The 24,968-nt window shown below is 43.7% G+C and overlaps 1 protein-coding gene across 6 annotated transcripts in view; it reads left to right on the forward strand.

The window, feature by feature from the left end:
- NTM (neurotrimin) overlaps positions 1-24,968 on the forward strand; it is a 963,524-nt gene that overhangs the window by 825,230 nt on the left and 113,326 nt on the right. For all 6 annotated transcript variants that reach the window (XM_033204656.1, XM_033204657.1, XM_033204658.1 and 3 more), the window contains one exon: positions 8,803-8,928. In XM_033204656.1, coding sequence (XP_033060547.1) covers positions 8,803-8,928 — 126 coding nt within the window. The remainder of the gene's footprint in view (positions 1-8,802; positions 8,929-24,968) is intronic.

A 24,968-nucleotide genomic window follows, 5' to 3' on the forward strand; every position in this document is an offset into this window, starting at 1 on the left:
TGGACTGAACTCTGTGTGATGAAAACATAGTTGGAATCAGATATGACCTTCATTTAGGTCCCACATTCACCACTTGTTAGCTGGGCGACCTTGAGCACATTACTAAAATGCTACTAATCCTTAGTTTCTTCATCGGGCAATTGGAATAACAATAGTGCTGCCCCATAGGATTCTTATACAGGATACAATTATCTAGTAATGCATTCAAGATTCATCCCTGCAAAGATTCAATACATAGTAGTTGCACAGTGTGTACGTGTCCACAAATATATAGGTATTGGTGTTTGTTTATTCTTCATGTATATTCCTATGATTCCATGTGCATTTGCTATTTTTCTAACCCATATTATTTCTATTTAAGAAAACACTTTGCGGTGGCTCAAGCCTGTAATCCCAGCACTTTGGGAGGCCAAGGTGAGGGGATCACGAGGTCAGGAGATTGAGACCATCCTGGCCAACATGATGAAACCCCGTCTCTACTAAAATGCAAAAAAAAAAAAAAAAAATTAGGCGGGTGTGGTGGTAGGTGACTGTAGTCCCAGCTACTCTGGAGGTTGAGGCAGGAGAATGGCATGAACCCGGGAGGCAGAGCTTGCAGTGAGCCTAGATCGCGCCACTGCACTCCAGCCTGGGCAACAGAGCGAGACTCTGTCTCCAAAAAAACAAAACAAAACAAAAAAAACATTGCAATTTTCAGCTGTATGTCCTTGAACAAGTTCCTTGACTCCTCTGAGTATCAGTATCCTCATCTGTAAAGTGTGGGAAATAATTAGGATGACCAGTGCATCCCCATTTGCCTGAAATGCTTTTGGTTTCAGCAGTGAAAGTTTTATGTCTCAAGAAACCCTCCAATTCCAGGTAGGCCTGGGCAGTTGGCTGCCTTAGAGAGAATATCTATTTGTGGGGTTCATACAGTGAAAAATAAAATAAAGGTATGATAGCCAAACACCTGTTACACCGCAGGTATTTAATAAATGGTAATTATCAACATCATTATGTTCGCTAACAGTCCTTGGGAGTAATTTAAAGATCTTGAGGAAATTCAGTCATTTCAGTTTATTTGCATTTGCATATAGCCTTGAGAGAATATAGTAATTCATTCGCTCAAAAAATTGTTGAACACAAACGATGCCAGGCATTATGATGATGTGCTGACCATTTCAATGAACAGGACACCAACAGAGCTTACATTGTACTTAGGAGAGGCAGACAGTTATGTAGCAAGCCAGGCAGGCTGGGGGTTCTCTTGTAGAAAGGGGGTTTGAGGAAGGCTTCGGTGAGGAGCTGAAATTGAAAGAATTAGACAGAACCAGTGTGAGCAGCAGGAGAAAGGCAAGTGTGAAGGACTGAGTCGAAGGTGGGCTTGAGGCATTTGAAGAGGACAGGTGGCCAGCAGGGTGCGAAAGGGAGAATGCTGTGGGAAGAGCATGCAGAGGGAGGTGGCGTCCAGAGTGTGCAGGGCCTTTGAGACCAAATAAGGAATTTGCCTGCATGCTCCATGACACATTCATCTCGCCATTCAGTCTGGATGAGAGAAGGGAAGTCCTAACCATGCACATTCGCCGCAGCCTGAATCCCACCTCAACCACTCAGCTGTGCCTAGGCTTTGCTTGGCCCTTGGGAAAATATGGATTTTTCTCAAAACCAACACCCACTTGGTTGCATCTTTCCAACCTTTCCGATCTGGGTTGGACATTCATGCACCAGGCTGTTCTCACAGGCCTTGGTGTCTCTGCGCGTGATCTGGAAGCCAGAAAGGTTAAGAGTGCTCCAGATTTGTCCTGTTAATTATGTAAAGCAAAGGTCCCTAAAGAGGCCTTAGCGGTGAAGCAGCCCATGCTGTGAGAACTGCCCTGAGGAGATATGGGCATGTCCAATCTTCAGGACAGGAGAGGCAGGAGGGGAAACTCCGCTGCCAGCCGAGGAAGCCGTCAGGGATCTGTAGATCTGCATGTGCTGTGCAGTTACCTGGTCCAAGTGGTGTATGTGCATTCTCAGCCCCACAGGACTGCACAGTGCTTAATAAAGCATCCTAATTTGGATTTAATAGGATATCCACTGTGTGCTAAAAACAGCAAATTGCTATTTATTAATGACATAATTATTAAAACTCAACACCTGGGCAGTGGAAGCTAAACCAAGAGTAGGGAAGTTCCTCAGAATACTGTTTTAATAATTATCTTATTTAATTATTTACACGTTTGAATTAAAATTCAATAAGAGCCAGATTAAACATTAACATAGTGTCTCAAACGTGCAACTGTATCCAAACAGCATGGCTCCTTTGGCTTCTGTCTTTCTTCCTAAACATATCCTAACCACTCCTTGGTCTTTCTGTTTCTATAATTGGTATATTTTCTAGATTCAGCTCTCAGAAGCCAGGAGGCACCACATACATGCCGATAGGGAAAAGCCGATGACCTTTTCAAAGGACTCAACCACTCTTAGCAGGTCTAATTTACTCTTGGCACATCAGTTCTCACCCTCTGCTCTTCACCTTTCATGTGGATTCTCAAACTGGGATCTTGCCCAGACCTCCGATCCTCTGATTCCAACTGCTAACGTGATAGTAATATTCTTCCTGGATGTCCCTTATCATCTCACCATCAGCAAGTCTAAGACAGAATTAATTACACTATTGTTCTCCCCAAAAGTAGTTCCCCTTGGAAGGTCTAGGATCTCCCTGTGCAGCCATCCAGATGCTACTGAACAGAATGGCATTCCTGCTTGACCGCATCTCCCTGGTCGTCCTCCTAGCAAGCATTTGCGCATTTTTCCTGGGCATTGCTCTCCAATCCATCCCTTGCTTTTCATCTTTTCAGAGCCAACAGTTTAATCCAGGCTTTGAACATCACTGTCTATTGATTTCTGTGACTCCAGTTTCTGTCTGTTTTACTCCATCTGACACAATGTTAACAGATTCTTTTCTTTAAAATACATTTTTTAAAAAATTACAACATTCTTTAAAAAAAATTCAAATGCTTGCCACTGCCTATAGGATAGAGCTAAAATCTAGGTGCTAGGCATTCAGGCCCTTCTATCGTATGGCTCTTGTTCACTTAATGATCTTGTATCCCATTTTTCATTGATTCTGTCAAAATTTATGGACTGTCCATTCTGTGTTGACACTGCATATATGTGTTTGCCAAGCACATGCGATATTAAAACTCACTCATTGAGCACTTCACATTGCCTGAAACTGTTCTCAATGCATTTCATAACTTACTCCTATGTCTTTGAAAGAGTCTTTATGAGGTTCAGACAATTATTAGCTCCGTTTTATAAATGTGGAGAGCAAGACACAGGCAGGTGAAGTAACTTGGCCAAAGTTGCCCAGTTAGAACATAGTAAAGCTGGATCTCAGCCCCTGCTCTGCGTTGCCTCTTGTAGTCAGTAGACATTGTACTTCCTCAGTTCATGGATTTCTGCCTTCCCATCTGTGCCCATGCAATTCTGTCCCATTTGAAACAGCTTCACTTTTTCTGCCTAGATGCCTATTTCTCATTCATTGATACTTAAAATAAACTCCAATTTGAGGTGAAGCCATCTCTGATACTCTCGCTAGCTATTGTCCTCCCTCCTAGTAACTCATAGCACTTAAAGTTTGTACTCTTCATTCACATTCAATCATGCACAATTTTCCAACATATTTTGCCTTATTATTCAACTCTCTGGAATGTTTATATGCCCTGTCTCCCGAAACAGATTGCAAGTTCATAGGGGGCCAGGCAAATTGGTGTGTGTCTGCGTGTTCTTCATATACCTAGCACACCATTGTGTAACAGTAGGTGTTCACAAAATGTTCATTGAATGACTTTTGGCCCAGCCTCTAAAGCAAGGGTCTCCAGACCTCAGGCCATGTACTGATAATGCTCTGTTGCCTGTTAGGAACCAGGCCGCACAGCAGGAGGTGAGCAGCTGGTGGGTGAGTGAGTGGAGCCTTCTTTTGTATTTACAGTCATTCCCCATTGCTGGCAATACCGCCTGAGCTCTGGCCCCTGTCAGATCAGCGGCAGCATTAGATAGGAGCATGAACCCTTATTGTGAGCTGCCCTTGCGAGGGATCTAGGTTGTGCACTCCTTGTGAAAATCTAATGCCTGATGATCTGTCACTATCTCCCATCACCCCCAGATGGGACCCTCTAGTTGCAGGAAAACAAGCTCAGGGTTTCCACTGATTCTACATTATGGTGAGCTGTATAATTATTTCATTATATATTGCAATATCACAATGTAATAATAATATAAATACAATGCATAATAAATGTAATGTGCTTGAATCATCCTGAAACCATTCCTTCCCCCATCCCCAGTTCATGGAAAAAATTACCTTCCATGAAACCTATCCCTGGTGCCAACAAGGTTGGGGACTGCTCCTCTAAAGTAGACTTCTTCCATTAACAATTATGCCTGGCCATAAAATGTCTTACTAATAGTGCTTGCCTTATCTTGTCTCCTTTGCCTCGGATATCTTTCTTCCTTTTCTCTCCAGATATGATTACTTTTTACTTACTCCTAGGGCTTAACTTAGGTATCACATATCTAAAAAGCCTCTTGTGACATCCATGTCAAGGTTGGCTTAGATGTCTATCCTCTGTGTCCCCATAACACCTGATTCACCATTCTGTGTCACCATACATTAGAATATTAGGCTTCTGCATCTGTTTTTATATCTTGAGGCTGTGAACTCCTTGAAGAAAAGGATGGTATCTTATTTAGTTTATGTCTCTAGTGCTTAGCACAATGCTGGTGTATGGAAAGTGATCAATGAATATTGAAGAAGGAGTAAATGAATGAAAATAAGCAAAACAATCCTAGTATGTTTCTAACAGTCTGAATGATCACTTCGAATGATGGGAAGTCAGATACAGAATGTATCCATGGAAACAATATAAAAATACAAGTAGCCCTATCTCATATTTGGTCAGAAGCTTCCTTATGAGGATGGCTTAGCTAAAACCACAGTGCACCCTAATCAATTCAATGTAGTCTTGAATACTGACAGTGAGAAGTTGCCACCTAGAAAATCATATTTTGACTCCCATAGCATCTTAGGCATATGCCAATTTGTTTTTGATCATTGGGATTGCTCCCCTGGTCAAACCACTTCATCTCTATGCCATGAATGGTCTGTCTTTCTCACTCACCCAGGGGCAGTTTGCCTCCTTCAAACTGTATTCTTAGGCAGAATTTAAAGGACAGCAAGCACTTCTCCAACTTCTACCTCATGCGTTGGATATTTTCCAGTTATTAGTGCGGGGAGACAATTCTAGATGATTCTTCCAAGCATGAGGTGCAATTGTCTTATTTAATATACTTACTGCACTGACAGCTCTGGCCCAAACCACCTTCTATCCTACTTGGGGACTGTCCATTGTTCTCTAGTGTATGATTAGCAGATTAGCTATCATGTAGGAAGCCAGGAAAATGAACTCACAGTAAGCCCTTCCAAAGCAAGAGTAATTCATTACCCGGCCTGATTTCCACTTAAAATGTACTTTAAGTACACTTCCAACTACAAACCCTAAATCACCCTGTGTTCACAAAGTCCATCATTTTTTATTTTATTGGATGGCGTTGGCGTGACATAATCCCTTGCAGAGCTTCTCGGAGTGCTTTACAGATCAATAAATTACTTACCTGCACAGTTGAAGCAGTGTCTGCAAGGCCAGCACAGACATTCTGCAGGCAGCCTGTCCTCCAGGAAGCAAGCAAGTCTGTGCGGGTGCCAAAAGTGAGGAGGGACAGGGCCCAGCAGATGTATGGATTGGTGTTGGGGGGTGGAGGGGGAGGTGGCTGGTGTGTGAGATGCGAATGCTCTAGTTAAAACTCCGTGAATAAAACACATCGAAGTGTCTATTTTTGCAATGATCAGTTTAAATGATTCCAGAACTAAGAGAATTTAGAAGTTTGTACCCTTCAGGCAGTCAGCAAATCAAATGCTCAGTCATTAACTCATCAATTACCTTTCTGTCCTGGAAGGCTCGATGTAGCTTTTAAAATGACACAACCATAAATTGCAATGTTATGGCTTAAAAGTCCCAGATTATAGAGCTAGTGTTCTGTCTCCTCCAACCCTTGTCCATGTCCGCTCTCCATTATTTCTGTCCCACCAAATGCTTATGGGAGTGCAATTAAGTGTGTGTGTGTGTGCATGCATGTGTGGAGACACACACACACTGCCTCGCTATCTGAAGCTCAATGAGGATGGAAATCTAAAAATGATTAACTGGTGCTTACTCTGTGTAACATCCCCTAGTTAGGACAGCAAAAACTTAAAAAGTTAAGTGAGGATCTTGTTTAATATCTTATATTAATGTAATTTATAGTATAAAAGGAAAGGTGGGGCACATGTTACATAGGAGTTTACTTTAAATGCCATACAGGAGACACTACAGTGCTGTGGAATCCCCAGGAAGGAGAGGTCATATTCTCTTGAGGATCACCTGAACAGCCTTATCAAAGGGGTGTTAATTCTCTCAGATCTTGAACAATGTTAACAGATGTGGATAGGCACAGAGAAGGGTGTGAGCACTGAAGTCAGCAACAAGGGCATGGGGATAAGGAGACAGCTCAGTGCAGCACAGATAAGTACAGCACATGCTTATTAATGATGAACGTTTCAGTTGGGTGGATGCAGGACATACATGGAAGGTAACACTGGAGGAGACAAGGGGAAGAAGGCTAAGATATCTTTATAATACCCCCTTTTCATGAAGGAAAAGATCCAACACAACTAGGAATGAGTGAGTAATGGTTCAAGTAGAGGAAAGACCAGCATTAAAATTTGCAAACCCATCTGATTTGAGTGTGAGGGCGCCACTCTGACCTTGCAACAAGCAATAAAGTCATCACGCAGCTTCCCTGGGATCTCCAGCAGGCCAGATCACATTGTAAGCCAGGTGGATGGTGTGCTCTAGAATTGCACAGCATGGTGGCTCTGAGGAGTACTTATTCAAGGCAAGAATATAACATGAAGAAACAGAAGAGTGCTGGAATGGAGGGGACACTTAACTTGCCAAGAACTAAGAAGTCAAAACCAGCATCAGTAGGATTGAAAAAATATCTGCCAATGACCCAGCTCTGAGGTTGTTATGGACATGTTGCACACAGGTTGGGAAGGTGGTTCCCTTGAATAACCATTTTGACTCAATTCTTTAAATATTTGTTGAGCTCTTAGTGTGGATACAAATATAAGTAACACATCGTTCAGGTCATCAGAAAGCTCATGGCCTAGTGGGTGATGCTAAGCACATAACCATAGCATAGTGAAATAAGTGTCTAGAATTGGAGTTTGGGAGCTCAATAAATGACATCTTTACTCCATTCACTTGAATGCTAAAACACATAAGACAGATAAGTAGACACATGGAACCAAATATCACATGTTTATTAGTAGTAAAGCTGAGACTGGAGAATTAGGCTCAGATGTGCAGCAACGATGAGGTTCCATGACTGGACCCCAGAAAGAAACAGGCACACACATGCAATGGCTGGATGTTCCGCAGGCCCTATCCAGTCCTTGTGCATTGCTGCTTCTGAAAATAAGCACGTAGAGGAACACAACATAATGTAAGCTTCAGAAGGTTCCAAAATAGAAGACCAAAGGAAGTAGACATCCTGTCTCCAACTTGACCTATTAGAAAGAACCCCTTCCCTCCCTAGGGGGAGTCATTTAGTGGAGAAAGGAGAGAGAGAGAGAGAGAGAGAGAGAGAGCGAGAGAGCGAGCAAGGGAGAGAGAGAGAGAGAGATAGTGGCTAACTGAGGTTTTATTCCATTCCCCACCAGGTGTATAGAATGTGCTCTGGGCACATGGATGAAGAAGCAGCAATTTGAAGTGTCCAAAAGGGCAGAGAAGTGTAGAGGGTAGGGAAAGTTTCAACAAAGAAAGTGGCATTTGCTTTGGGCCTTAAGGATGGCTGAGAGTGCACTTTGGGAGGCTGAGGCTGGTGAATTGCTTGAGCTCAGGAGTTTGAGACCAGTCTGGGCACATGGCAAAACCTTGTCTCTATAAAAAAAAATAAAAATTAACCAGGAATAGTGGCACATGCCTGCAGTCCCAGCTACTTGGACTGAGGTGGGATTGCGTGAGCAGGGGAGGTCAAGGCTTCGGTGAGCCATATTTGTACCCCTGCACTCCAGCCTGGGTGACAAAGTAGGACCCTGTCTCAAAATAAAAATAAAAATGAGGATGGTTGGGAGTTGTCCAGGAAGGATATAAGGAACAATATGGACCCAAATCCTTAATGCCCAGACAGGGCATGATGTTCTGGGGACAACAAGGGAGTCAGCAGAGGTGGGATCACTGGGGATGGCCATGGAAATGTAGGCTGATGCTTGATTCTGCATGGCCTCATGCCTAGAAGGAGTCGAGCTATGACCAGGTGGCCATGGGGAGCCACTGGAGCTATTTAGACAGAGATGTGATATGGTCAGAATTTCATTCTTTCAAGACGTCGCTGAATTCAGTGTGGAGGATGGCTGGTGGATATGTGTTGGAGGTGGGTGGGGGTGAGTAGATACAGGAAGAGGGTGGAGGCTAGGAGAATAGCTATTGCAGTGTTGCGGTAGAATTTATTCCCATTCGGACTCCCTGACTTTGTATTTAAATAAAAGGAAATCAAAGCTAAATTCGGGGTAAGACTTTTTTTGATATTTAATGTAATTCCTCTAATTTCTCATCATTACCTTACTATAGTCCATTTATTTTACTTTCTGGGCTGTTCTGCCAACTACCATGTGAAGACAACTAAGAAATGTTTCAGCAGGATTTTTATTTTCATTCTGTCTTGTCTCCACAGTATCTCCCAAAATTGTAGAGATTTCTTCAGATATCTCCATTAATGAAGGAAACAATATCAGCCTCACCTGCATAGCAACGGGTAGACCAGAGCCTACAGTTACTTGGAGACACATCTCCCCCAAAGGTAAGAGAACAGTTTGGTGCATTGCATCAGGAGGATAAATGGGGGAATTTGGGGTCCTTGGTAGGAGGTTATGGGTGCTGATACCTCCTCCAAAGGAGTCTACGTTTTTGATGGCTTGATGGTAATATACTCATGGTTCTGCAGACATCATTGATGTTCTCTGCAAAACAGGCATATCCTCTAAGATTTCAGAATTCATCCCTCAGTGTCTCTCCAGTCCCTTGGAAATTAATCCCTGTTGTCTCCGGGTGAAATGGTGGTAAGGTGTTCTGGGTGGACGTTACATGTTGTTTGATGATGGAACGAAGCTTTAGTGGCAGTTGTTCAGCTGGTTGTTTTAAAAGCAAGAAAACACATAATGGTGGGTGGGCTTTAAATGGCCATGTTCCTAAAAGGAGACTGTCCAAGTCTGTGCCTCTGCAGCCTTGCCAAAAATCTGCTCACGAGCTGTTTCTGTGGTTTTGTTGTTGTTTTACTCTGATTGATCCTAGAGAACAAATATAACTTAATATGTGACTAAATTGCAAAAATTTACTTTATCTGAAGCTCAGATGTTATGTAGACCAAAGTGTTGTTTTGTGCTTTCATGGATTGAACATTAAAACCTTTAGAATTTGAGACAAGATGTCATTTATTATTGAGCTAGCTTTTATTTGGGAACAAAAAAGATAAAAATATTTCATTCTTAAATATTTATTGAGTGCTTGCAATAGTCCAGCCTCTCTTCCAGGCACTGGAGGTTACAGCAATAAGCCAAAGAGGTGACGTTTTCACTCTCACGAGCTCACATTCTCATGAGACAGATGATAAAAAAAAAGAGTATGCAATATAACAGGTGGTATTAAGGGTGAGAAAATAGAACAGGATGTGTTGACAGAATGACAAGAGCTTTCTTCAGAGAAGGGCTCTGAAAAGAAGATATTTGTGCAGAGATATGAATAGTGGTCCCTAATTGTGTTGCTTATTGCTGATTAATGTGAAATGTGTGTATGTGATTATGGATGTCTATATATGCAGGTGTGCACAGATGGATGAAAGTGTGTGATTGGCATGAAAAACGCATATTAGGGGGTGCTTTTGGTCTCCACTGCCGTGGAAGGGAAAAGCGGGAAACAGAGTTGGGCAAGTTGGAAGCTGGCTTGTGATGCAGCGCGGTGGGACATCTCGGCTGAGCCTACGGGGAGCTCTGAAGCTAGGATTGCCCTTCAGAAGGTTCCCTTATTGAGGTGATGGAGCTAGTCCTCTACACTGGCACAGCAGTCCAAATATAGGCTGATCCCCAAACAGGTGTGACTGTGGGCCAGGCGTCGCTCTTCACATGAGACGCAAGGGGCGGACCACCGAGGGCCGTCCACCAGCAGCAGGTCCTTCTGTGAGGCGGAAGTCCTCTGCTCCCGAAGGTGGCCGTGCATGACAGTGTCCACTCTACTTCAACATTTTAATAAATCAGAGTAAGACTATGAAAGGGCCCCAAATACCAAATTCCAGGCAGTGACAGTTGGCCCTGATGAATGTTCTCAGAGAAGGTGTGACATACTCAGTTGTGTGTGGCCTGAATTCCCGGGAGCTATCCTGGGCCACCATTCTTGACACTATCACTGTGAACAAGGGGGCTGTGAAAGCTATTCACATGTCTGCCAATCTCTCCATTTGAAATGACCTCCCATGTGGACTGGCCCAAAATCGGGGAGGAAGCTTCAGTTGTGCATGAGATCATTAGTGGTGGAGAACGGCCCTGGGCCCTTCTGAAGGAGGGGCCATTCAGACAGATGCACGCTAAGTCTGCAGTGTGCACCATTCATCACAGCCTGATGTGCGTCCCCAGTGCTAGCGGATGCCAGCCCAGTCTGTGCCTTTGGAGTCTGCAGAACATTTATTATCAGGGTAGGCTTCCTGTGCCTGATGTCAGAGGCTCTGTCTACTGTTTGATGTCTCTTCTCCTTCCCTCCTCTGGCCAGTTCTTTGTCCTTTTCTGGGCGTTTCTTCCCCTGCTTCTCCTGCATGCATCTGCTTTTCGTCCTGCCATTTTATGCCTATAACTTCCCTATAAGTTATTTTTGTTGTTGTTCTATGCTTTGACTTTCTCTTGCAGCCTCTGAAATGTTTCTGCTTTGATTTCATTCTTTTCCACATTCTCTCTCCCCTCCTTGCAATTGTTTGTTGCCTTCCCCTCTGACGTTTGGGCCCCTTGGGTTTGCCTGGCTGATGTTCACAAGGCTGTATTAGAGTCTTTTGTCTCCCCTTTTGTGGCCATCGAACAGACTCATTTCCCCAGGGAACTTTTGCCTGAGGCTGAGCCAGGTGTCCCATTTTACTGAGGTTTTAGCTGCTATGGAAACAGAAGATGGATCAAGGAAAGAGAAGCAGGACAATCAGAATCTACCTGCGGATTAATTTACATGAACAGCAATTTCCGGATCTCAGGTCCAGTTTAGCTATCCCAGATTCAAATTGATGAGACATGCCAAGCAATAACAAATCCCATCGGAACTCACCAGGGTGCCTCCCAGTGACTGATTCTTTGGAGATCAGAGATGTCACTGGACTGCGCCCGATATGAACTGAAGCTGGAGACCCTCAGCAGTCAGGCCTTCATGTTTCCCCAGTAGTATTTCCTAAAGGAGGCTTGTGCTAAATAAACCAGGACGGGCTTGGGGTTCCTCGGAGAAGAAGATGTGCACCTTAGCAGAGGCTCCAAAGAAAGAGTTCTGTTGTCATCTTTTATGTCATTCTTCGAGGGTCGATCACATTTCCATCAAGATCTTTCTTACATGTGAACCCGCCAAATCCCTGGGTGAAGAGCTGATCAGGGCTGAGCTCTTTCCGCAACCCTGATGACTTCATTGCATTTTTTCTCTCCAGACTGATTTGTTTGTTCTGTACATGTCTTAAAAGTCCTTTTTTCCTTCATTATCACTCATGTGGTGTTGCTTGTGATAAACTTATATAAATCTCTTTAGATTGTGTATATCTAGTCTTGACTACCATGTGGAAAGGAGTACAGAAATGTTAAGGACTTTTTTAGACGTGGCTCATACACTTTGATATAGGGCAGCTTAGGAGTGACCATCAGGTGGAAAAGGAGATGGAGGGCCCTGTGTAGTATTTTATATCAGATGGAGAAAATGTCATTTGTCCATGTCCAGTACAGAGAGGGAGGTAGGGCCTACAAGGCCACCTCTTGGCACTTTCATTGAGTGTTTGAAATAATTTCCATATATTATTACTGGCATTATGCCTTTTTAGTTCCCTTCCTGAATTTCTCAGAATTCAAAGAGGAAGTGCACTAACTTTTTTTTTTTATTAATTATAATTATACTTTAAGTTCTAGGGTTACATGTGCACAATGTGCAGGTTTGTTACATATGTATATATGTGTCATGTTGGTGTGCTACACCCATTAACTTGTCATTTACATTAGGTATATCTCCTAGTGCTATCCATCCCCCCTCCCCCCTGCCCCCTCCCCACAATAGGACCCAGTGTGTGATGTTCCCCTTCCTGTGTCCAAGTGATCTCATTGTTCAACTCCCACCAATGAGTGAGAACATGTGGTGTTTGGTTTTCTGTTCTTGTGATAATTTGCTGAGAATGATGGTTTCCAGCTGCATCCATGTCCCTACAAAGGACACAAACTCATCCTTTTTTATGGCTGCATAGTATTCCATGGTGTATATGTGCCACATTTTCTTAATCCAGTCTGTCACTGATGGACATTTGGGTTGGTTCCAAGTCTTTGCTATTGTGAATAGTGCTGCAATAAACATATGTGTGCATGCATCTTTATAGCAGCATGAATTATAATCCTTTGGGTATATACCCAGTAGTGGGATGGCTGGGTCATATGGTATTTCTAGTTCTAGATCCTTGAGGAATCACCACCTGTTTTCCACAATGGTTGAACTAGTTTACAGTCCCACCAACAGTGTAAAAGTGTTCCTATTTCTCCACATCCTCTCCAGCACCTGTTGTTTCCTGATTTTTTAATGATTGCCATTCTAACTGGTGTGAGATGGTATCTCATTGTGGTTTTGATTTGCATTTCTCTGATGGCGAGTGATGGTGAGCCTTTTTTCATGTGTCTGTTGGCTGTATGGATGTCTTCTTTTGAGAAATGTCTGTTCATATCCTTTGCCCAGTTTTTGATGGGGTTGTTTGTTTTTTTCTTATATATTTGTTTGAGTTCTTTGTAGGTTCTGGATATTAGCTTTTTGTCAGATGAGTAGATTGCAAAAATTTTCTCCCATTCTGTAGGTTGCCTGTTCACTCTGATGGTAGTTTCTTTTGCTGTGCAGAAGCTCTCTAGTTTAATTAGATCCCATTGGTCAATTTTGGCTTTTGCTGCCATTGCTTTTGGTGTTTTAGACATGAAGTCCTTGCCCATGCCTATGTCCTGAATGGTACTACCTAGGTTTTCTTCTAGGGTTTTTATGGTATTAGGTCTAACATTTAAGTCTCTAATCCATCTTGAATTAATTTTCGTATAAGGAGTAAGGAAAGGATCCAGTTTCAGCTTTCTACTTATGGCTAGCCAATTTTCCCAGCACCATTTATGAAATAGGGAATCCTTTCCCCATTTCTTGTTTCTCTCAGGTTTGTCAAAGATCAGATGGTTGTAGATGTGTGGTATTATTTCTGAGGACTCTGTTCTGTTCCATTGGTCTATATCTCTGTTTTGGTACCAGTACCATTGCTGTTTTGGTTACTGTAGCCTTGTAGTATAGTTTGAAGTCAGGTAGCGTGATGCCTCCAGCTTTGTTCTTTTGACTTAGGATTGTCTTGGCAATGCGGGCTCTTTTTTGGTTCCATATGAACTTTAAAGCAGTTTTTTCCAATTCTGTGAAGAAACTCATTGGTAGCTTGATGGGGATGGCATTGAATCTATAAATAACCTTGGGCAGTATGGCCATTTTCACGATATTGATTCTTCCTATCCATGAGCATGGTATGTTCTTCCATTTGTTTGTGTCCTCTTTTATTTCACTGAGCAGTGGTTTGCAGCTGTCCTTGAAGAGGTCCTTTACATCCCTTTTAAGTTGGATTCCTAGGTATTTTATTCTCTTTGAAGCTGTTGTGAATGGGAATTCATTCATGATTTGGCTCTCTGTTTGTCTGTTACTGGTGTATAAGAATGCTTGTGATTTTTGCACATTGATTTTGTATCCTGAGACTTTGTTGAAGTTGCTTATCAGCTTAAGGAGATTTTGGGCTGAGACAATGGGGTTTTCTAAATGTACAATCATGTCATCTGCAAACAGGGACAATTTGACTTCTTCTTTTCCTAACTGGATACCCTTGATTTCTTTCTCTTGCCTGATTGTCCTAGCCAGAACTTCCAAGACTATGTTGAATAGGAGTGTTGAGAGAGGCCATCCCTGTCTTGTGCCAGTTAACTTTTTGAAGATTCCTGCCTTGACTCTCCACACCTGTTTTGAGATAGGCATATGTTGTTTGCATCTGCAGAGACCTTGGTCTTTTAAGGAGGAAGAGCCCCCATCTCACTACTATCACTAGCAGGAGCCATCTCTATCCGCATAAAGGCTTATTGACCCCAAGCTGGAGTCCTTGTAAGTGCTAGCATAGGGTACTAGGTGCACGGGCACCGTCGGTGGAACCTCAACCTTCTGTAGGTAGAAAAAAGGAACAGGGCAGTCAACGGCCCACTGTGCCTGGTGTCATGACTCTGTGCTTTGCCCTTTGTCCACATCTATACCTTCAAGAATGTGTTTTTTAGCACAGCCCTTAAACTCTCAGCTTTCTGTCTGCACTAGAACAACATTAATGCTATCTGGTTCTCCTGAGTCTTCGCTAAGTAAATGGAAACATGATCCCTTTCAATATACCCCAAAAGATGCTGTGTAGGAACTTACTCTTCATAGAAAAGCATTCTGAAAGCCTTATTGTTATGTTACCGGTTTCTGTTGGATTGTAAGAGCTTTAAAGACAAGGCTAGGATTCCTACATTGCCACATTCCTGGGATCCCAAAATGAAACTCAGGTGAAGGAGTGAGTCTCATTACTGTGGGTGTCACTATCCCTTTGCAGTCAGGGATCACTGAGTGTCCTAATGGAGCTCCTCTCTTGGGTGCACTTACCTTCACCTTTCTCTCATCAAAGAAGACACTGACAATAAAAACCTCATCTAGGCTACCCAGAGAACACGTTATACTGAGATATTGGTAGGGGGGTTCAGCAAAGCCCTGTGAGCTGTTCACAGGAATGTCCTCATTTCCAATTTATTTGCAATGTTCCTGTCCCATGAGCTCTTTGAGATCAGAGTTTGCATCTCACTTCTCTTTGATTCTCTCTTTCTAGCACAATGCCTAGCATCTAGGAAGTATTTAAGAAATATTGGTCAGTTCAGTGAACAAGCACTGATATTTGCCAATGCCCCAAAGGGGCATGTCTGTTCTCCCAGTTCAAAGACTATCTCGATCCTTAAGGAGTTCTCCTTCACTTTGATGTTGGCATGGAGACCTGAAGTGTTTCCTGCTGGAGAGTCTCCAGGACATTTTCTGTGGTCTTCACAGGATCTCCAAGCCTTTTCTGAAGTCCCCTTGAGGGGACCCTGCTGTGTCAGGACTCGACTTGTCCTTGAAGAAGAAACTCCTTTTCAAGTTTCCTTTTGCAAGAAGAGAGGAGGCTCATAGGTGACTTGGACAGTAGTTCATCCATGAGCTCCCTTCTGCTGTCATGGCTGACTCATTGCAATCTCTCTTCATCTGGCCCTTCTAGTGGGCATCTGGCCCTTTTGGTGCCTTGCTATTCCAAGTATTTTATGTCTAAACCCCGGATGACTCCCAACCATGATTTCCTAAGGCAATCCCGATATCACAAGGGGGATTAGTTCAACTGTATGTGAAAATTTGCCATTCCTTATAGGTTAACCAAAGAAAAAAGGAAAAGAAAAAATCAATCAGTAGAAAAAAGAAAAGTATTTTAAATTCATTTCCACTCTCTCTCTCTCCTCTCTCTCTCTCTCTCTCTTCTCTCTCTCTCTCTCCTCCCTCTCTCTCTTTCTCTCGGGTTGTGTGTGTGTGTGTGTGTGTGTGTGTGTGTCTTTCTCAGGTTCTCTCTTTCTCTCTTTTTCCTTCCCTCTCTCTCCCTCCTGGTGTATGAATTAAGGTGGATTAGAGATCAAAAGAGATCTTCCCTAGGGTCACATAAAGACCCTGGGAGCAGAATTAGAGCAGAGCCTTAAGGTCTATTGGATTCCAAACCAAGTCCTTGTTCTGCAAGCCTTTCTCTTTACCCAACATGAAGTGCGTACATCTGCATGCCCTACTCTCCATACCGGCAGGGCTCAGTAACCTTCCTCAGCTGCCAGATCTCTTCCTTCCCACCTCAGTTCTCTTATTCTACTTGAAGAGGTCCAGTGGACATTTGGCTGCTCTGTTCCTTTTAAAAGGCACCAAGTTGATGAGGGCAAAGTGACCCTTGGATAAGAGCTCTTCTCCTGGCCAATGCCCTGAGCCCCATGCTCCCTCTCCCCTCCCCCAATACCCTCACCCCACCATACATCCACCTATTTTCCTATTTGTCAGCACTGACAAGGCCTTCTCCCCAGCCAAGCAGGACACTAAAGGACTAATTGGCACTAGAGGTATCACAGCTTGAGTTCAACCAGAGCTGGCAGGCTCCATGACTCCAGTGACAGCACTGTGAAAAAGTGTCAGGAGCAGAGCTCTGGCGTGCCATCGGCTGACTGCAGCACCCTGGCACTAATGAGCAGCCTGTCAGCACCAGCATCCGGGGCCCCTGTGGCACTGAGATCATTGGAATGGCAGAGGAGAAAGACTTCCTCAGCAAAGAGGAGCTGGGGAGGGGAGAAGAGGACAAAACGGAACTAACGATGTCACCTTACCCACAGAGGGCAACCACCCAACACAAAAGGACTGAGAAGAAAAAGGGAGAAAGAGAGAAAGCCAAAGGTTTTTAAAAATCCATCTATGCCAATTCTAGACAACTCTTGGAATCTCCTTTTGGTTGGGTTGCCCTGTCAGTAATCAATATGGACTGTAAATCCTTGCAATAATCCAAGAAGGGGCCTCAGTGATTAAATTAACTCTTTAGTCTTGGCTGTGCTATGAAATCTGGAAGTCGTCCAAGTCTCTGGGAGACAGGGACCTAGGGAGTACGGCAAGACTGGAGATCTTCGCCTTTTTGCTGTTTGTCAGGGCAGGCTCTCTACCTAGGGTATCTCCTGCAGTGCCAGCTGCCTGCCTGTCTTCTGCTAGAGTATCAGAATCCAGAAGAGGCAATTAATGGAAGGAGTTTTCCTCTGTTATTCCTTCCCAGAGGGAGGTAGGGGAACTAGTCAGTGTGTCCACTCTGTATCTGCTTCCTGAGGCCAAGTATGAATTATCTATCTTGTTCATTCTTCTGCTTCAGGACCAGAACTGGGTCTTCAGGTCTGAGCATTAAGCAATGCCTGGCTCTTCTCTGAGGCTTCGGCTACTAACAATGACTGCATTTCCATGAGCAAAGGCAGCAATGTGTCTGAAAGAGATAGGCTTTGAAGGCAGGTCCAAGGGGATTTGTATTCCCTTGCACTACTCACTGGCTACGTCATGCTAGGGTAGTGCTAAACCTCTCTGAAGATGTGCCTCTTTATTAATCTCATTCTTGCTTCTTGGCATGAACCCTAGCATTGTCATGATTTGGTTCTGGACCCCGTTTGCTCCACACACCACAGTCACACCAACAACTTGACATTTTCCACATACTAGATGTCTTCACCTTTGCACAGCCCATTTGTTCTCCTTCCATCATCCCCCCTACTTCTTTTGGTTTGAGTTCTACCCTTGTTTCAAGACCATACTCAAATGCTAGCAGTTTGAAGGCCCCTTGTGATTTCTGTGGCAGGGAGATTCACACATTTCTTTGAGATCCCACAGCACGTTGCATCCTTTCCCAATTGTGGCACCTCTTACAGGTACTCAGAGGCCTCTGATTGCTCCTGTCATGCCAGGGATCATGGCAGCCAGCGACCGCCCTAACACCATTTTCTTTTATGTTTAGTGTCTGGTAAAGCACCAGTTGTTTTGGGGTCTTGTAAATGATTGTGGAATGAGGAAGGATCTGATACTGTAGATGTAATTTTCAGTCCCTTTCTAAAATTAAGTCTCTCTTAATTTAATGTGTATATTATAGTATTAAATGTAATATAATATAATGTATCTCTTTGCATCAGTGTTGACTGTGGATCATCTCATATTTCCCAAGCCAATCAAGGGAATTCATAAGCAAAGGCCCTCCCCCACACTGTCTTCCTCATCTGTACTCAAGTCTGAGCTTTAGATTCTATGAAATAGAGATAATAATACCTTCCCACATGGATATGGCAAGGATTAAACATGTGCACCAACGGAAAGCTCCTGGCCCCCTAACAACGCATAGTATGTGTCCAATAATGATAGCTTGCAGACCTTTAGCCAGCCCCCTCCTCTTCACTCACACCCATGAGAAAAGAACAGAAGGGAAGGAAACTCAAGTTATTTTTTTTCTGAAAAGATTGAATCTTTATAAATACTCAACTCAGTCCATTGCCAGAATGGATAGATATTCAAAGGTGCTTAATCAGCACCACTCTCATCTCCACCATTTTCTAATTAACATAGGTGCTTGATTAAAATTCCCAGTACCCAAGAAGCTATCCCAGGAGGGCCAAGTAATTGCCATTGCAAAAGATATTACAGTAGTCACTGATGGTGGGAGAACAAAAAATAATTGCATCATAATGGAAAGTGGCCAGCTTCCTGTCCAGAGTAGCTGTGAAACATACAGCATTAGGTCCAATCTATGCAGAAAAAAAAGCGATTAATTATCACCAAGATAAACCAGTGGCACAACCTCCAGTTGGGGAAAAGTGTCCAGAAACTCCTTATGCAAGTGGTTTAAACACAGACAGGCAGACCAAGTGGGAGAGAAAAAAACCAGGAAGACATTTATAGATCATTCTTTAACTCTGTCATTCTCTTTAACTGTAAAATTACTGCTAGATAGATGCAGTTAGGGTAAAATTTGCCAGTGTCAATAAGGGTTTTTGTAAGTTTAATATTTATGATCTGGTTTAAAGCATTATTATAGCTGTGTAACTTCCTACTTCAAAGAAGAGGGAAATCATAAAAAGACTAGTGGGGAAATTAATGAGTTCAATGTGCTGAATTGAGAACATATGAAATCAAGCCTCGTTCTAGAAACCGAGGGCAGGAGTGCAAACCACAGACACTGTTTGTGGTTTTACCCAATTATTTTAAAACCCTTGAAAAATATTGTAGAATCAGATGTCTGCTGAATTCAGACATTGCTAACAGCGTCCTCCCCCACACTCTCCAGAGGCTTAAGCTATTTATGCCTGTACTTGGTGACCGTTACCATGCAGAACTGTTTTGATGGAACAAATAAAGGCAACATAATAGCAAGGAGATTGTATCATCCTCCCCACAGAAGCCAACCAGCCATAGCTCAGTAAGATGCACAGTCTCATTAAAACGGTAGCCCCTACAGGGCAGGAGACCCCATCTCTCAACTAGTGCCCCAAGAGTCAGCACCCCGGGGAGTATGAGAAGGCCCTTAGTGGGACGTCTCACTGCCCGTCACAACCAGGGGACCTCCTCGAGTCATACTGCTGTAGACCAGCTACAGGCTTGCGGAGTTTCTTGTATAGGGCCCTCCAAGCACTGCCAAGCAAGCTCGGAGAAACTTTCCAATGAAAATGTCCTTATCACTAGGTCCTCAGGTGTGTTGTTCTGACTTTGTGCCTACTTTTTGATCCTGAGTCTTGCTTTGACCTGTGACGACTGCCTTTCTCCTGGAGTCTAAATAGCAGCAGAGGCAGTATCATTCAATCATAACAGTATCTAACAGTTGGTGGATGCGTAAGAATGTGGGAGGCTCTCTTCTAAGAACATTTACGCATAGTAATATCTATTCTTCACAACTAGGCGAGACAGATCTTCTTATTAGCCCACCTTATCAATGAGAAAACTTAATATGTTTTCCCATTTGAATGAGGCTTAGGGAGATCAGGCTAATGGGCCCAGGTTACACAGTGCCACATTGCAGACGTGGGTTCCAAGCCAGGCAGTCGGTCGGTCCCCAGAGTGCAGGGGCTTCATTGCTGTGCTGGGTAGTGTAGTTCTCAAAGAGCAGTCTCTGGACCATTGCATCAACCAGCAGCACCTAGTTCATGCCCCAGCCTTACCAAATTAGAGAGATATAAGGGTGGGGTCCAGAAGCCTGATTTTGACAAATCCTCCACTTGATTGTGGTGCATGCTCAAGTTTGAGAACTGCTGCTGTGTAAATGTGCTCTGTGCCCAGCAATCTTCTTCATCAACATTATGTTACTTAATTCTCATGGAGGTCCAAATAAGTAGGCATTATTTTTATTTTAGAGATGAAGACATGAAAATCAGGGGGCAGGAGGAGGAATTTGCCCACAAATACTAAGTAGCAAAGGTGAAATTCAAATCCAAGTCTTTTTGACTCAAAAATCCATATTGTTTAATATATATTGATTTCCTGCTTGATTTGTAGCCCACTGCTTCATCTTGCTCTCTGGGACATGTCTACTCTCTGGTTTCATCCCACCTCCCAGCTTGGGGGACCTAATCCTTGGGTTGTGCACACTCACAGCATTCTTACAAATTTACCCGCACCTATGTCCTCGCACTGGACTCCAGGCTCTACTGTATGCCAGGTCTCTGCATATTCCACCCTCCCCAGCAACCTCAGGCTCCTTCCAGTAGGTCTGGAGATGAGCACCTCAGTGCAAAGGACAAAGCCCTAGCATGGAGACTGGACCTCTTCCTCACTGGCAGCTGAGCTCTTCCAACTGAGTCAGCCTTTCTCTTTCCTCTCTTCCATCTGGATGGCTGTGGCACACAGGACAGACACAGCCTCCCTCTGACCTGTGTTTTCCTCATGTTAAATACTATCACTCACTCAAATAATGCTGTGTCTTGTGCATTGATTTTTATGATCAGACTGTTTTATACCTTAACAGCTTTAGACATGAAAAGAAATTGCCAGATTCCAGGGTATGTGTGTGTATCTGAGTCTGTTCAGTTTCCCCACCTGTCCTTCTGGGAGTTGGCATTCTTCATCTTCCTAGCTGTGTAAAATGTTTTTCTCTCCAGAACCAGGACAGTTGAAAGGGATTGAGCAGAGCATCATCTCAGTTCCTCTAAGATCAAGGCCCCAGCCTGCTACCTGGCTCTCCAAATACCATGGCACAGCCACAGCCTGCCTATGGTGCTAGAACCCCGAGTCCTGAAGATGTGGTCCCTTCCCTGGGAGGCTCATCTTGCCCCTTATTCTACCCAGCAGTGGTGGGTTCTTCTCTGCTTACTGCCCTCCCCGCCACATACCCCACCCTGAAAAACAAACTCCTTTTCCCCCTTCTAACCCTGAGTTAAACAGAATGACTTTGGACTTTACAGTTCTTCCATAATAGATTCAGGACTCCCCCTGTTTAACTGATTTGTAGCCAGGGAGGCTGTTCCTCCCCTAATGCCTTGCATCACTGCCTCGCCCTTTATGGAGTGCTTTGCTGAGGTGACTGTGGTTGAAGATCTGGCCAGTTGTCTGCATGATAGAAAAGGACAAATGGTTCTCTCCCTCATTGATTGATTGATTTTGACACAGACCAGTCCAGAAAAGGATTTAAGCAGGAAAAATGGTATGGATTTTGTCCCCAGGAAAACCTTTTGGTAAAGCAATTTTGATTAACTTGTTTGTTCAGTAATTGTTTACTGAGCACCTACTGTATGCGGGGCAACTCTCTGAGGTACTAGAGATCTGTGAGTGAACAAAGCCGACCAAAGCCCTGGCCTTCCAGAGCTTGTGTGCTAGTGGGAGGGAGAGAAAATTGGCCCATGGATAAGGAAGCCTTGTAATATGTTTTGTAGTAATTGCTTTAGGGTAAGAGGCAAAGAGATGATCAGGCATGTGTTTGAGGGATTGTAGTCTTAAATAGAGTGGGTAGAATGGATTCATGAAGGAGATACCTCATAAAAGGCAGCAGACATTTGGATAGCTCGGCAGGAGTACTCCTGGCAGGGTTCACAGTGACTACAAAGGCATGGCATCAGGACCCAGCCGGCACGCTCAAGGAACATCAACATAGCTACATGGCAACAGAACCTATTTAAAACCTTCCATGTCTGCACTGGACTCTAAGCTTCATGAGGGCAGGAAGCATGCCTATCCTTGCTCACTGCTGTGTGCACCAATATTTAGCACCAATTTGCCTCTCAGATTATACACATTCAATACATATTTGTTTCAAAAATAAGTGAATAAAATAAACATGAGTTTATAGTTTGAGTACTTGAGCAAGCATGCTGGAAAGACACGAGTTTCGAGCCAGAAATGGCAGTCCCTTAATTAGTGATTTCAAAGAATGACAAGTTCAGGCCAATGTCAGGGGTAGCTTATGGTTGAGACAGAGGGGAAGGCCCATGACAGGAAGAGGCCAAGTAGGTGACGGCGCAGGTGTCTGAGGACTCATCACAAGGAGCGTTACAGTCACCCCAGGTAATGGCTGAGGCTAGTCACAAGTCGGGCTGTGAGCCAAGTGTCAAAGCCCTCGATGAATCTTGAGGGACTCAGGATATCAGTCACTGGCAGAGAAGAAGAGAGGGCGGAGCAACATTACCAGGTGACAGGAGCTTCAGACCAGCAGGAGCAGGGCTATTCAATCAAAGTGTGAAAGAGAAAAGGTCTTCACTTGAGGAGGATCCTCCACTACGAGGAGGATCACAGCCCCAACCTCTGCATGCCAAAACAAACAACTCAGCAATGTCTTGAGAAAGCTACCAAGGAGGCACTGCCCTCAGGAAACAGCTGGGTTTCAATACATGAAGGCAGTTCAGGCTGATGGTCTCAGGGAGCATCTTGCTTATGTTGTGGATGTTCCAGAGAGCCCAGTGGATGGGTGTGGAAGGTGGGGGAGAGTGAGAGATTGGCCAGAAGGAGGAATTCTTTTCTACTAGGGGAATGAACAGCCTGGAGAGCCTGATGATATTGGGGGAGCAGGAAGGGATGCACATGCCTGTGTGCACCCTGGCAATCAGAGATGAGTTGTGTTGGTGTTAATCCCATGTGTTCCCGGTGGAAGGTGGTGAAACCTCACCTCACAGATTTCAGCTGCAACCTGTGTCTGTAGCAGGGCAGAAACCCCTTTTCTTCCTGCCCTGAAAGTACAGCAGTGGTAGTAAGTGGGTAGCTGTCCATAGGCCAAGTCTTCCTGTGGTCCAGAGTAAGAAGACCAATCTTCAGGAAGACAGTAAAAGGTCAAGGGGAGAGGTCATGAGATAGTGGGAGTGGAGAAGAGAGAGTGGGGCTTAGAGATATGTTGGGGGCCAAACTGCCAGAACCTGATGCTTGGCCAATGTGGGATGGGAGTGAGGGTGGAGGACAGGCTGAGAAAGTCTACCAGGTTTCTGGTTTGGCCTCTCTCATTGCCTATTTGAGAGAACTAGGGGTTCTCTGTCCAGCTTTTCTCCTGTGTGGCAATAGGTAGGGTATTATGGACTAGCTGATATCTGATTTATTTCTGCCTACTGATCCATGTGGGTTAGCTCTCTTTTCTACAAAAATGATCATAACAACTCCAGACTCATATTTTTAAGAGAAGAGGGATTTATAAGATTGAACAGAAATGACAGAATACAGCAGATATATGATAAATAGGCAGAATGAATCATCTTTTATTCAATAGATATTTATTGAGTAGCTAAAGCACGACAGTGTGTACTTAGGTGCTGCAGATTGTATGGTGAATTCAGCTTTTGCCTCATCAGGCTGCAGTATGGGAGTGTAGGCAATATTCAATAAATAAATATGCAACCCCATGCCAGGGAGAGAGAGTGCCGTGGAGGAAAAAAAAAAAAAAAAAAACACATGGGCGAAGAAAGCCAGGAGGAGCTGCTTTCATTAGAGAGTGACTTTAGTGCTACGAGAAAGCCAGCTCAACATGGAGCCTAGAGACCCAAGTGAGATGAGACAGCAAGGGGTCGTATGAAGAGAGGGTGTTCCAGGCAGAGGTACCTATAAATCTGAGGCCATGAGTGGGGAATGCATTTGGTGCATATGAAGAACAGCAAGAATTCTGATGCTCAGGGAAGTGATGTAGGATGCGGTGACGAGAGCCCCTATAGCCAGTTCATGCATGAACATGAAAACCATGTGCAAAACTGTGGGACTTTTTTTAATAAAAATATACCAGCACATTTTAAGCAGGAGAGCAAAATAATTTAATAAATGTGTTCTTTTTTACCTTTTTTATTTAAATTTATTTTTATTATACTTTAAGTTCTGGGATACATGTGCAGAACATGCAGGTTTGTTACATAGGTATACAGGTGCCATGGTGGTTTGCTGCACCCATCAACCCGTCATCTACATTAGGTATTCCTCCTAATGCTCTCCCTCCCCTAGCCCGTCACCCCCTGACAGGCCCTGGTGTGTGATGTTCCCCTCCTGGTATCCATGTGTTCTCATTGTTCAACTCCCACTTATGAGTGAGAACCTGCAGTGTTTGGTGCCGTACTTTCTTTATCCAGTCTATCATTGATGGGCATTTGGGTTCGTTCCAAGTCTTTTTTATTGTGAGCAGTTCACAATAACAAAGTGTGCATGTGTCTTTATAGTAGAATGATTTATAATCCTTTGAGAATATACCTAGAAATGGGATTGCTGGGTCAAATGGTATTTCTGGTTCTAGATCCTTGAGGAATCGTCACACTATCTTGCACAATGGTTGAACTCATTTACACTCTCACCAACAATGTAGAAATGTTCCTATTCTCCATATCCTCTATAGCGTCTGTTGTTTCCTGACATTTTTATGATTGCTATTCTAACTGCTGTGAGATGGTATCTCATTGTGGTTTTGATTTGCATTCCTCTAATGACCAGTGATAATGAGGTTTTTTTATATGTTTGTTGGCTGCATAAATGTCTTCTTTTGAGAAGTGTCTGTTCATATCCTTCGCCCACTTTTTGATGGGGTTGTTTGTTTTTTTTTCTTGT

This window comes from Trachypithecus francoisi, unplaced genomic scaffold (assembly GCF_009764315.1).
Source record: "Trachypithecus francoisi isolate TF-2019V2 unplaced genomic scaffold, Tfra_2.0 Lachesis_group8, whole genome shotgun sequence".
Classification (NCBI taxonomy): Eukaryota; Metazoa; Chordata; class Mammalia; order Primates; family Cercopithecidae; genus Trachypithecus; species Trachypithecus francoisi.